Source organism: Bubalus kerabau, chromosome 18, assembly GCF_029407905.1.
Source record: "Bubalus kerabau isolate K-KA32 ecotype Philippines breed swamp buffalo chromosome 18, PCC_UOA_SB_1v2, whole genome shotgun sequence".
Classification (NCBI taxonomy): domain Eukaryota; kingdom Metazoa; phylum Chordata; class Mammalia; order Artiodactyla; family Bovidae; genus Bubalus; species Bubalus kerabau.
In genome coordinates this window covers 25,989,862-26,001,572 of record NC_073641.1, presented here as the reverse complement: position 1 = coordinate 26,001,572, position 11,711 = coordinate 25,989,862, and the positions used below count along the sequence as shown (strand labels likewise).

The following is an 11,711-nucleotide window of genomic DNA, read 5'->3' as shown; positions in this document are numbered from 1 at the left end:
AGGCTAAATTTGCAAAATCAAAATTCAACCTTCAGACTCTTCTTCCTTTGCCAATACAGTCAGACTATTTCATCTGGGCTTCTTAAATCTAAGCTACTAACATGACTAAGTTTTCTTCTTTTTTTCTATGTTTCCTACTAGCCGGGACTTATATGACTCCAGAGTGTAAGTATCTCCTATACCTACCACCTGTCAGCATTCAATGAGTTTCTAGTGATTGTGTTATCACATTATAAATGAAAATAATGTTTATATCCATGTAGATCCCAATAAACTATAATGTAGCATGCAATTGTTCATCAGTAAAATTATAATCACTATTAGGTGACTGAAGATTTTTTTTTTTAATCTTAGAAAATGACATAATGACTGTCAAAAGAATTAAGAGAAATAATCCATTTAGATCTCTTCCATTAACTCTTGGTTTTCTTTGGCAGGTTTCAACATGGAGATTATTGGCGGGAGAGAAGTATCCCCTCACTCCAGGCCGTTTATGGCGTCCCTGCAGTATGGCGGCGACCACATCTGCGGGGGAGTGCTGATCCATCCTCAGTGGGTGCTCACAGCAGCCCACTGCCACTTGCGGTGAGTATTACTCGCTGTGTCCCCTCAAGTTGCCTAGAAAAGAAGCTGGCCTCTCCCGGGAGAAAATTCGATCTACCCTTGTGCGTGCTAAGTCACTTCAGTCGCGTCCAACTCTTTGTGATCCCATGGACTGTAGCCCGCCAGGCTTCTCTGACCATGGGATTCTCCAGGCAAGAATACCGGAGTGGGTTGGCATTTCCTCCTCCAGGGGATCTTCCTGACCCAGGGATCAAACCTGCACCTCTTACGTCTCCTGCATTGGCAGGAGGGTTCTTTACCACTAGCACCACCTCGATTTACCCTTAGCTTCTGTGATAACTGACCAATTGGTGGAGCCGATTTTACCGTCTCACACATCCTTGATTCTGCCCAAAGTTCTACCTTTCTGGGAGATCTAGACAACCTAATAGACAAATTCAAATCCTTCATGTAATGCCAAGGAACACAGCAACAGTTATAACTGAAGCAGCAATGTTCCTGACCTTGTTAGGGGAAATTAGACATCCTGACTTTGCACCCTATTTTAAAAATGGGTTATAATAACTGTAGTACATAACTGCTTCATGGGGTTTTGAGGATTAAATATTATCTATTTAAATATTTTAAAATACTTAACAGATAAGCTGCAATAGATTGGCTTTGCTTATAGACTTTTAGACCCTTACCTTAACTCCCCTGCTCAATGCCTACCCCAGAGGCCTGAGTTCACAGTTTAGGAATCACAGCTATAAGGGGCAACAATTTCCCTGCTGCTGCTAAGTCACTTCAGTCATGTCCGACTCTGTGCGACCCCATAGACGGAAGCCTACCAGGCTCCCCCGTCCCTGGGATGCTCCCCCGTCCCTGGGATTCTCCAGGCAAGAACACTGGAGTGGGTTGCCATTTCCTTCTCCAATGCGTGAAAGTGAAAAGTGAAAGGGAAGTCGCTCAGTTGTGTCCAACTCTCAGCGACCCCATGGACTGCAGCCTTCCAGGCTCCTCCGTCCATGGGATTTTCCAGGCAAGAGTACTGGAGTGGGGTGCCATTGCCTTCTCCATAGGTGAAAAAAAAGAAAAAGTCTAGATGATTTACACAGAAAAAGAGGAGATGAGTACTTTTCTGGGATACCTAAAATGAAAGTATTTGTAGAGACAGACTATAAGCTCTCACTCTAGGATTCTCTTGCTGTCGTTCGGTAGCTAAGTCGTGTCCCACTCTTTGCAACCCCATGGAATGCAGCACGCCAGGCTTCTCTGTGCTTCAGAGTTTGCTCAAATTCATATCCATTGAGTCAGTGATGCTGTCTAATCATCACATCCTCCGCTGCCCCTTTCTCCTCTTGCCCTCAAACTTCCCCAGCATCAGGGTCTTTCCAATGAGTCAGGTCTTCGCATCAGGTGGCCAAAGTATTGGGAGCTTCAGCTTCAGCGTCCGTCCCTCCAGTGAATATTCAGGGTTCATTTCCTGTAGAATTGACTGGTTTGATCTCCTTGCAGTCCAAGGGACTGTCCAGAGTCTTCTTACTTCAGCTAAAAATATCCAAAACCCTTCTTGGGATGCTGCAAACATCACCAAAGGAAAAGCAATAGAAAACTACTTTGGTGTTTGTTGCTTTATTTGCTTGTTTTGGTTTGGGGGAGTTGTTTTTTGTTTGTATGTTTCTTCTTTATCATTCTTGCCTGAATAAGCTAAAAAACAAGAATAGATAAGCCTTCACCTTTCCTTACAAACATGACAGCACTACACTTAAGAACCTCTTAGCCATAAGCATTTACTCTCTAGGCATCAGTTATATACCTAAATGAAACAACAGAATTGACCTTGCTTTCATATACTGGGGATTTTGTTTGGTGGCCCCCATTTTAATGAGACTATTTGAAGACAAACAAGAAATTTTGAAGCCTGAAAACTGTATGAACTTCTGTATTATTTCTAAATAGCAAGCCACTAATTTCTGACTTAACATGGCTACTTCATTTAAGCGGGGTTCTCTCTGTCACAGAAATAACACTTGTGTCCACATCACTCTGTCCTTTCTAGGGCATTTGTCCCCTGGGTACCAGTTAGGCAAAGGGTGACCATCGATAAATGTTCATTCAATTTCAAATACACACACTTCAGATATGCTTGTGGTTACACATTCAAATGAATTATACCGTCCCCAGACATGGAGCTTGATTTATTATAAATGCTGAACAAATGCTGGATAGAAAAAAGGGAAATAAATTGGAGAAGAAGGGTTTTTTGGTTTTTCCTAAGCTAAAAGCACATTATGTGACATCCTTTGTAAGCCGTAAAGGGCTACCCAAAGGAGAAAAGTGAGAGTGTTAGTCATTCAGTCATGTTCGACTCTTTGCGATCCCATGAACTGTAGCCCACCAGTCTTCTCTGTCCATGGAATTTTCTATGCAAGAATACTGGAGTGGATAGCCAACTACCCAAAGATAAATAGTATTATTAAGTTGAATTCTAAATTTTGGCAAATGAGCTTGATTCAGTAGAAATACATTCACAAATTGAAAAATGGGGAAAAAAGAATCTTGGAATTAAAGGAAAAAACAAAACAACATTGCTAAATATTGTTTTAAATGGCTGGAGTTTAAAAGAACTCCAGAATATGTGGCTCATATTTCCTCTACAGGACACTTGGGTGTAAAAATGTAGGCATATTGGTGCTTGGAAAAATATTAAACTTTATGAAATCCAAAATATTTATGAAATAGTTCAATGGTGGCTTCCCACAAATGTACTCCCAAGTATCCTGTGGGAATAGCTTAGTAACACTAGACCCTTCTCTCAGCAAAATGATGAAGGAGGCCAAATCTGGGGTGTTCTCTTCTCACTACCCATCCACACTAAGTTCTTCACTTAGGCCCCTTTGTTAGGTGCCATGCTGATTATAAAAGGAAACTGGCAAAAAGAAAAAGGTGTCTTATATAATCTTATTTTCAGCATTTCAATTTATCAGAAGCAAAACTCTAACCAAGTCTTGTCTACTGTCTTCCTGAGTCTCTTCCAATGCCTTCTCCCACTGAACACTTGCCCCATCATGTCACCTGCTTAGTGAAAGTCACTCCGACTCTTTGCAACCCCATGGACCCCACTATAGTCCATGGAATTCTCCAGGCCAGAATACTGGAGTGGGTAGCCTTTCCCTTCTCCAGGGGATCTCCCCAACCCAGAGATCAAACCCAGGCTCCCACATTGTGGGTGGATTCTTTACCAGCTGATCCACAAGGGAAGCCATGTCACCTACTTAGCCAGCAAATATCATAGATAGAACCCCACCTCCACCCCTTCCACATGCCCTCATTCCATTGCAAATCTCTCAAGGCTCCCATAGTAGAATGGTTACAAATTCAGACGTTGGGTTCAAACTAATAGAGCTTTAATCCTACTTTCTCTGCATCCTGGAGCCTCCACTTAGTATCAGTGGGACTTTCTCAAGTTTGTTAATGTATCTGATCGTCAATTTCCTCATCTGCAAAATGGGGATGATCATCATTCCTCCCTCACTGGGCTATGGTGAGGTTTAAATGAGGGAAAATATGTAAAATGCTTAGCACAAAACCTGACACACTAAAATAATTTAATAAATGTTGTCTAATGTTATAATGTTATATTGGACATGAATCTGAGCAAACTCCAGGTGACAGTGGAGGACAGAGGAGCCTGGTGTGCTTCAGTCCATGAGGTTGCAGAGTTGGACATGACTTAGCAACTGAACAACGTTATATTAATATCTGTGTATCTGTATCTTCCATGGCAATCACTCAGGAACAAATTTCATGATCCAGTCATGTTGATGGAATAAACCGTAATAGCCCGTCTCTGACAGCCTGGTCGTTCCCTCCTCTTTTATGCAAAAGACCTCAAAAAATTAGGAAACCTACATTCACTATCACACCCAGAGGAATGGGTCTAGGCAGAAACACTGCTCAGTGCCAAGGCAGACTGGCAGAGGAAGTAAGAGGCTTGAAGGGACTTGGCGTGAGGCTTATAAAGTTGCCATGCAGCCAAACACCTCCAGATGATTCTGAAGCTGGTCTTTGGACCACCCATAGGGAGACACTGTGCTGTGCAAATGAGACGCTGGTGTTGTTGCTTCTCCTCCATGGGAATTCAAACCTGAATTTAGCTAAGGAGGTGGGATTCTGGGACTCAGGTAATTCCAGGTATCCTGTGGGCAGAAAATATTGACCTTTGTAGTACAGATTACAGTTGAACTGTATCTAGCAATGGAAAATTCAAAAAACATTTGTGGTCTGCTTGGGTTGTTTTTGGTATTCACATGTCCCAGTGGAGACAAAAAGTAAACAAAACAAAGTCATTAACGGATCAAGGACATTGATAAAAGATGAAGGAAAACCAGACACTTTCTCTGCACCCTTCCCCTAGTCAGAATTCATCTTCCACATCCCACATTCATATCACCCTGCCTTTCCGTGTTAGTTATTTATGTACATACCTGTCTTTTCTATTTTATCAGTAGCCCCAGGGATTTTATATTATCCTTCCCCTCCACAGCTTTGGATTTAGCAGGTACACTGAATTTGAGTTTGAATCAATCCTAGGAAATCCAATCCACATCTTTTGAGAAATTTAATCCCCATCCTGATTTTGCAACAGGCGAATTTTTCAACAAATAGAGCTGAAATTCCCAAAATAAACCAAAATAAAGTCTTTTGGTAGAAACCCCAAAGTGTTAATTCCCAGCAGTCAGAGCCCTACCATACACAAACGCATTTAAGCACAGTCATGCTCTGGTTCTCCAAACCTGAAACAAACTTTTCTTCCTTTTTCTGTATGTTTCTGTGTTCTTTTTAATTTTTGCTCATCTTTATTCATCTATATATATGTGTTTTGGGCTTCCCTGGTAGCTCAGCTGATAAATAATCTGCCTGCAATGCAGAAGATCTGGGTTCAATTCCTGAGTTGGGAAGATTCCCTGGAAGAGAGCATGGCAACCCACACCAGTATTCTTGCCTGGAGAATCCCCATGGCAGGCTACAGTTCATGGGATTGCAAAGAGTCGGACATGACTGAGCAACTAAGCACAACACAGCACAGCATATATGTGTGTTTTTATTGTAATTTATGACCCTTTTCCATATGACAATGAAATAGTTACATGCAAATAAATATAATTCTTTTTTATTACCTTCCTTGTTCCAAAAAAGGATTCGAAGATGGGTGTTTCCTGAGAACACGCATAAAAATGGGACATTTTTGTAGAATGCAAGTGGTTCCAAAGTGCAGTGAAAGTGTTAGTCACTCCAGTCACGTCTGACTCTTTGCAACCCCATGGATTGTAGGCTGCCAGGCTCCTCTGTCCATGGGATTTCCCAGGCAAGAATACTGAAGTGGATTGCCATTTCCTTCAGGGTATCTTCCCAACCCAGAGATCAAACCCAGGTATCCTGCATTGCAAGCAGACTCTTTACCATCTGAGCCACCAGGGAAGTCTGGAAACAGCTCCAAGGTGTTGTTGAAAGCTCAAAAATAATTTTCTGTTTTCATAATGATGTGAATATAATTTTACTCAACATACAATAAATCAGATCAACTTTTGAAACATTGGCATACTATAATTGTATATGACTGGAGAAGGCAATGGCACCCCACTCCAGTACTCTTGCCTGGAAAATCCCATGGGTGGAGGAGCCTGGGGGGCTGCAGTCCATGGGGTCGCTAAGAGTCAGACACGACTGAGTGACTTCACTTTCACTTTTCACTTTCACGCATTGGGGAAGGAAATGGCAACCCACTCCAGTGTTCTTGCCTGGAGAATACCAGGGACAGGGGAGCCTGGTGGGCTTCCGTCTATGGGGTCGCACAGAGTCGGACATGACTGAAGCGACTTAGCAGCAGCAGCAGCAGCAGGGATTTAAAAAAAAAACAAAGTATTGTTTCCATCATCTGACTCACCAGTTTTATCCTCTAAATCTCCACCATGGAATTATCTATGGCTACTAACTCTAAAGTACCTTAATTTCAGATGATTTTTCACCTAGAGGACAGTTTTCCTTTCTTGTCTGAATCATCTTTCTAATTGAGTAGACAGAACATATGAGAATGGATCTTAATTCTCCCTATTGCCCTGAGATAAGATTTAGACATACCAGATTAGCAAGTGTAGAGTTGACTTTGTTGTTGTTTAGTCACTAAGTCATGTCCAACTCTTTGCAACCCCATGGACTGTAGCCCATCAGGCTTCTCCGTCCATGGGATTCTCCAGGCAAGAATACTGGAGTGGGTTGCCATTTCCTTCTCCAGGAGATCTTCCCCACCAAGGAATCGAATCTGCATTGGAGGCAGATTCTTTACTGCTGAGCCACCAGGGAAGCCCAGAGTTGAGTCTTTTCCTTTTAGTTATTAAAATATTTAATATTTGGAAGGTGAATAAACTTGAATTCGGTCATTTAGGATTCTCCTTCTTTCCCCCCACAGTACAGCGCTAGCTGGGGAATTGGACTTGGATGGATTTGGCCCTTGTTTTCATCCTTTCATTATTGGGCCCATGACCTCTGTCACTCCAGCTAATCCTGCACAGGGTACCTTGAAGTTGGTCCTTATTCCTGTATGTATGTGGCTTCTCCACCATTTCTACTTCCCACTGGAAGATTGGGGAATCATTCTGTGTGTCTATTCTTTTCACTTTTTTTAGGTTTGCCAAAAGCCAGTCTTCCAAAGTGGTTTTAGGAGCACACTCTCTCTCAAAGAATGAGGCCTCCAAGCAAAGATTTGAGATTAAAAAATTCATACGATTCCCAGGATTTGCATTAGCCCCTAAATCAAATGATATTATGCTGGTTAAGGTATGTAGCATTGTGTTCCTTCAATTTCTCCAACATACCTTATAGTTCAGTTGTTAAATCATCTAACAAAGCATTTTGTTAGCGTTCTCCCTCTGTTCAAGGTGATGTATTGTGACATATTCTATTAGGGTTCATTGTACTCCATTTAATGCCTTGAAAGAAAAAAGAATGTATCATAAACACGCCTGGGCTATGTTTATACAAGGAAAAACAGCTCTGATGTTCACATTCGTGGGAGGAGAACATCCCAACAGGCACAAGGATCCACACTGCAAGCTTTTTCTCCCAATGCTTTTCTCATTAGCAAGTGAAAAGTACAAGTCACTTATACAACAGAGCCAAGCAAGTGACTTCAGGGACACAGAAGTGAGTTACAACTTAGTCTAGACCATACTAAGTCCAGTCCAAATCCAGTCTAGACCATACTCAAGGGTCCTATCCAGCAGGAAAGAGCCCAGCCCTCAAAGTCATGACCTATGGATGTTATTCCACAGAAAATCATCCAATGCAGAGCAAAGGCCAGTTGGCTTGAGACTGGGCAAAATTCCTGCTCTATGTAAGCTTCCTCCCTGAGCATCACTGAGCTCTAAAGGGAATGAAGAGTGTGTTCAGAAAAGCAACAACCACAAATGCAGCTGCGGGCTACCACCAAAGTAGATTCAAGAAAAAGGACGCCCTCAGAGAACAGAGGGACCACACATACATCGCTCGGACTAATCACAAAATACTACTGGGGACAAACGATCGTTTATTCTCTTTTCAATCTGTCAGCTTCACACGGCCGCAATACTCAACAAACATGTCCAACTGCTCCACCCAAGAGCTAAAAATGATATTAAAGCTGGAACAAAATGCCAGGTTGTTGGCTGGGGAGCCACTGACCCAGAAGGCTTAAGCCTTTCTGATACCCTGCGAGAAGTGACTGTCACTGTCATAAGTCGGAAAACGTGCAACAGCCGAGATTATTACAACCACAACCCTGTTGTAACTAGAACCATGCTATGTGCAGGAGACGCCAGAGGCCAGAAGGATTCCTGTCAGGTAAGAATCCCTCACTCAAACAGGCATTTCAGGGTGCTGAGCTACAGTCAAGCTCTATCTGCACACTCGCAGCGAGGAGGAGAGGCGTGGCGAACACAGCATCACAACTCCGAAAAGGTGCTCTCCCATCCTGCACAGCCTTCACTGTGCTTTCTCATCTGCCACTCCAAATAAGCCATAGAACTTGTGAAACACACAGTTAGCACTCATTAATGTTTGTTAAGCAGGGTCATGGACTATATCTGGTAACTTTTACAGGCTTCCTCTGAGGGGTACTACCCTCCTTAGAAAACCTACCAACCCTGAGGTCACAAGTGGTGACCTGAAAATAATCTCTCAATCCCTGACCCACCCCGGCTTTAAACTAATCAATATCTGCATTGCACGCTCAGTTGCTTCAGTTGTGTCCTACTCTTTGCCACTCTATAGACTGTAGCCCACCAGGCTCCTCTGTCTATGGCAAGAATACTGGAGTGGGTTACCATGCCCTCCTCCAGGGGATCTTCCAGACCCAAGGATCGAACCCGTGTCTCCTGTATATCCTGCGCTGCAGGCAAATTCTTTACTGCTGAGCCACAGGGTAAGCCCCTAAACTAATTAATAGAGAGGTCTTATAAAATTCAAATGCAAAAAGCTCAAATGTATATTCAATATTCTGTATTTCTTAAATAATGTTGACTGCTAACTGACTAAACAGTCATGTTTTTCAAATTCTTTGTTTCTTGAGGCATTAAAAAAAAAAAAAAAGAACTTCCCTGGTGGCTCAGTAGGTAAAGAATACTTCTGCAATGCAGATCAGGTTTAATCCCTGGGTCGGTAAGATCCCCTGAAGAAGGAAATGGCAAGCCACTCCAGTGTTCTTGCCTGGGAAATCCCATGGACAGAGAAACCTGGTGGGCTATAGTCCATGGGGTCTTAAAGAGTCAGACACAGCTGAGTGGCTAAACCACCACTATGTTAACAGGTGACGAAGACTACCTAGCACAGATGGATTACTTAAAAAAAAAAATTCACATCATACTATATTAAGCATTTTTAAGGGGAGGATCTGATGATCTCAAAGAGCATGTGTGACTGTAATACCCCAAGATTGTCACCCCCAAATCTCTATTTTCATGGCCAACCAAGCACAAAGTACTACAGTTTTCCACCTGCATGGCAGCAGAGGCAAAGGCTGCTCTTTAGATTCAAAACCCAGCTCCGTATCTGAAAGGCTAGGCTTCCTTCTCTATTACCTTGTCACTTTCCTTGACAGAACTTTTGTTACATGTTTTGTTGTCAGAGTGAGTCCTCAAGAATCTGTTCATTGGGCAAGTATTTACAAAGTGTTGGATATGTGCAGAGCCCCATGTTCAATCATATGACAATGGGGGAAAAAAAATAATAGACAAGGCAGAGTGCTCACCACCAAGACATTTACTCTAATACATTGCTTTTTTCTGTCAGCCTCAATAGCAACTTGATTTCAAACCCATGAGCACCAAAATGAAATTCTTAATTTAAAAATGTCTTTTATTTCAGTGGATTATTTCAAACTTCCTTGTCTCCCATTTCTTAATAAATAAAGCTCAACAATCCCAGCGACTGCTAAAATACATATACATATACATAGTCTTCGAGACAGGGACACGGACAAAGAGAGGCAGAGAGACAAATGGACAGAACCATTGTTCTGGATGGAGAGAGAGACACAGAGAACCTGTACAGCTCAGGGGCTGTAGCAGGCACTCTGCAGGACACAAAATGACCCAGATTAATAATCATTTGATGGTTATTAACAGTTGATGGTCCAAAAAGTTCAACATCTTCTTGCCAAATATCTGCCCATTTTCTTCTTTCCAGGGTGACTCAGGGGGCCCCTTGGTCTGCAAAGGTGCCTTTCATGCCTTAGTTTCTGGAGGTCCCAAATGTGGTGATGCCAAGAAACCTGGAATCTACATCCTATTAACCCGGAAATTCCAAGCTTGGATCAAAAGGAACTTGGCCCCATCTCATGCAGACTAAGACTACAGATGATTTTCTTGGCTCTATCAGCTGCTTGTTTTCATTTTTGTTTCATTAATGTGTTCTACAGGCTAACTTATCTGCACAGGTACTTGAATGTAGTTAAAGTGGAGCACAGTCAAGGTCCACTCCTGACCTGTTAGGACTGATTTTGTTGAGGAATCAAGTTCTTTTTCACATGTACCACTGATGTATTTCTTCTATGCTGCTTTTATTCTGAATAAAATTTAGAATAGACAAGTGTCTATTTGTCTTATATGGAAATAAGATACAGAGAACGATATGTCCCCCAACTCAATCTACAACCCCACAAAGTGCAAAAAGATGATTTAAAAAGACAGTTGTGGCATCACCTTCAACCACGTTTATGTTGTTATTTCTGCTGTATCATTCTCAAAGCTGTGTTTTTAAAATTATTGGTGTTGTTCAGTTGCTAAGTCATGTCTGAAGAAACACTAAATTCAAACATCCCAGCTCAAGTGAAGAAAAAAATCATCAAGGTTTATACAAATATTTAAATAGTGCTTATTATTTTTATATCACATTCTCTTCCAAACAGGATTTAAAGCAACATATAAAAATACCTGCAATTTAAAAAATGTGAAATTGTAAACAATTTTCCCTGAAAAAAATAGAAATACCATGTGATCCATCAATTTCACTTTCAAATCTTTGAAGAAAATTAAAACACTACCTCAAAAAGATATATGCACCCCATGTTCATTGCAGTCATCCCTCATGATGCAGAGGTAAAGAATATGCCTGCCAATGCAGGAGACTCAGATCAGGAAGACCCCCTGGAGAAGGAAATGGCAACCTATTCTAGTATTCTTGCCTGGAAAATGCTATAGATTGGCGGATTCCAGTCTATGTGGTTGCAAAGAGACAGACACAACTTAGCAAATAAACAACAACATGTTCATTGCAGAACTATTTACAATAGCCAAGATATGGAAACAACTTAAATAGCTATTGATGGGTGATAAATAAAGGAATTGTGGTTTATACACACACATACATACATACACACATAATGGAATATTCAGTTCAGTTCAGTTCAGTCGGTCAGTCGTGTCCAACTCTTTGTGACCCCATGAATCACAGCACGCCAGGCCTCCCTGTCCATCACCAACTCCCGGAGTTCACTCAGACTCACGTCCATTGAGTCAGTGATGCCATCCAGCCATAAAAAGTAATGAAATCTTGCCATTTTCAAAAACATAGATGGACCTTAAGAGCATTATGCTAAATGACATGTCAGACAGAGAAATACAAATACTAAA

General features: G+C 41.8%; 1 protein-coding gene across 1 annotated transcript; it reads left to right on the top strand.

The window, feature by feature from the left end:
* Positions 1 to 445: 445 nt before the first annotated feature.
* On the top strand, positions 446 to 10,656 carry GZMK (granzyme K). The gene is made up of 4 exons (XM_055555315.1): positions 446 to 585; positions 7,233 to 7,383; positions 8,155 to 8,424; positions 10,267 to 10,656. The coding sequence occupies exons 1-4, from the start codon at positions 446 to 448 to the stop codon at positions 10,426 to 10,428; spliced, it is 723 nt and encodes a 240-aa protein (XP_055411290.1). The 3' UTR covers positions 10,429 to 10,656.
* The last annotated feature ends 1,055 nt before the right edge of the window (positions 10,657 to 11,711 follow it).

Excerpts from the sequence above, each read along its gene's own strand:
- GZMK (XM_055555315.1), top strand. The coding sequence starts at position 446 with ATGGAGATTATTGGCGGGAGAGAAGTATCCCCTCACTCCAGGCCGTTT. Across the intron at positions 586-7,232 it reads GCAGCCCACTGCCACTTGCG|GTTTGCCAAAAGCCAGTCTT; the intron begins GTGAGTATTACT and ends CACTTTTTTTAG. Across the intron at positions 8,425-10,266 it reads GCCAGAAGGATTCCTGTCAG|GGTGACTCAGGGGGCCCCTT; the intron begins GTAAGAATCCCT and ends TCTTCTTTCCAG.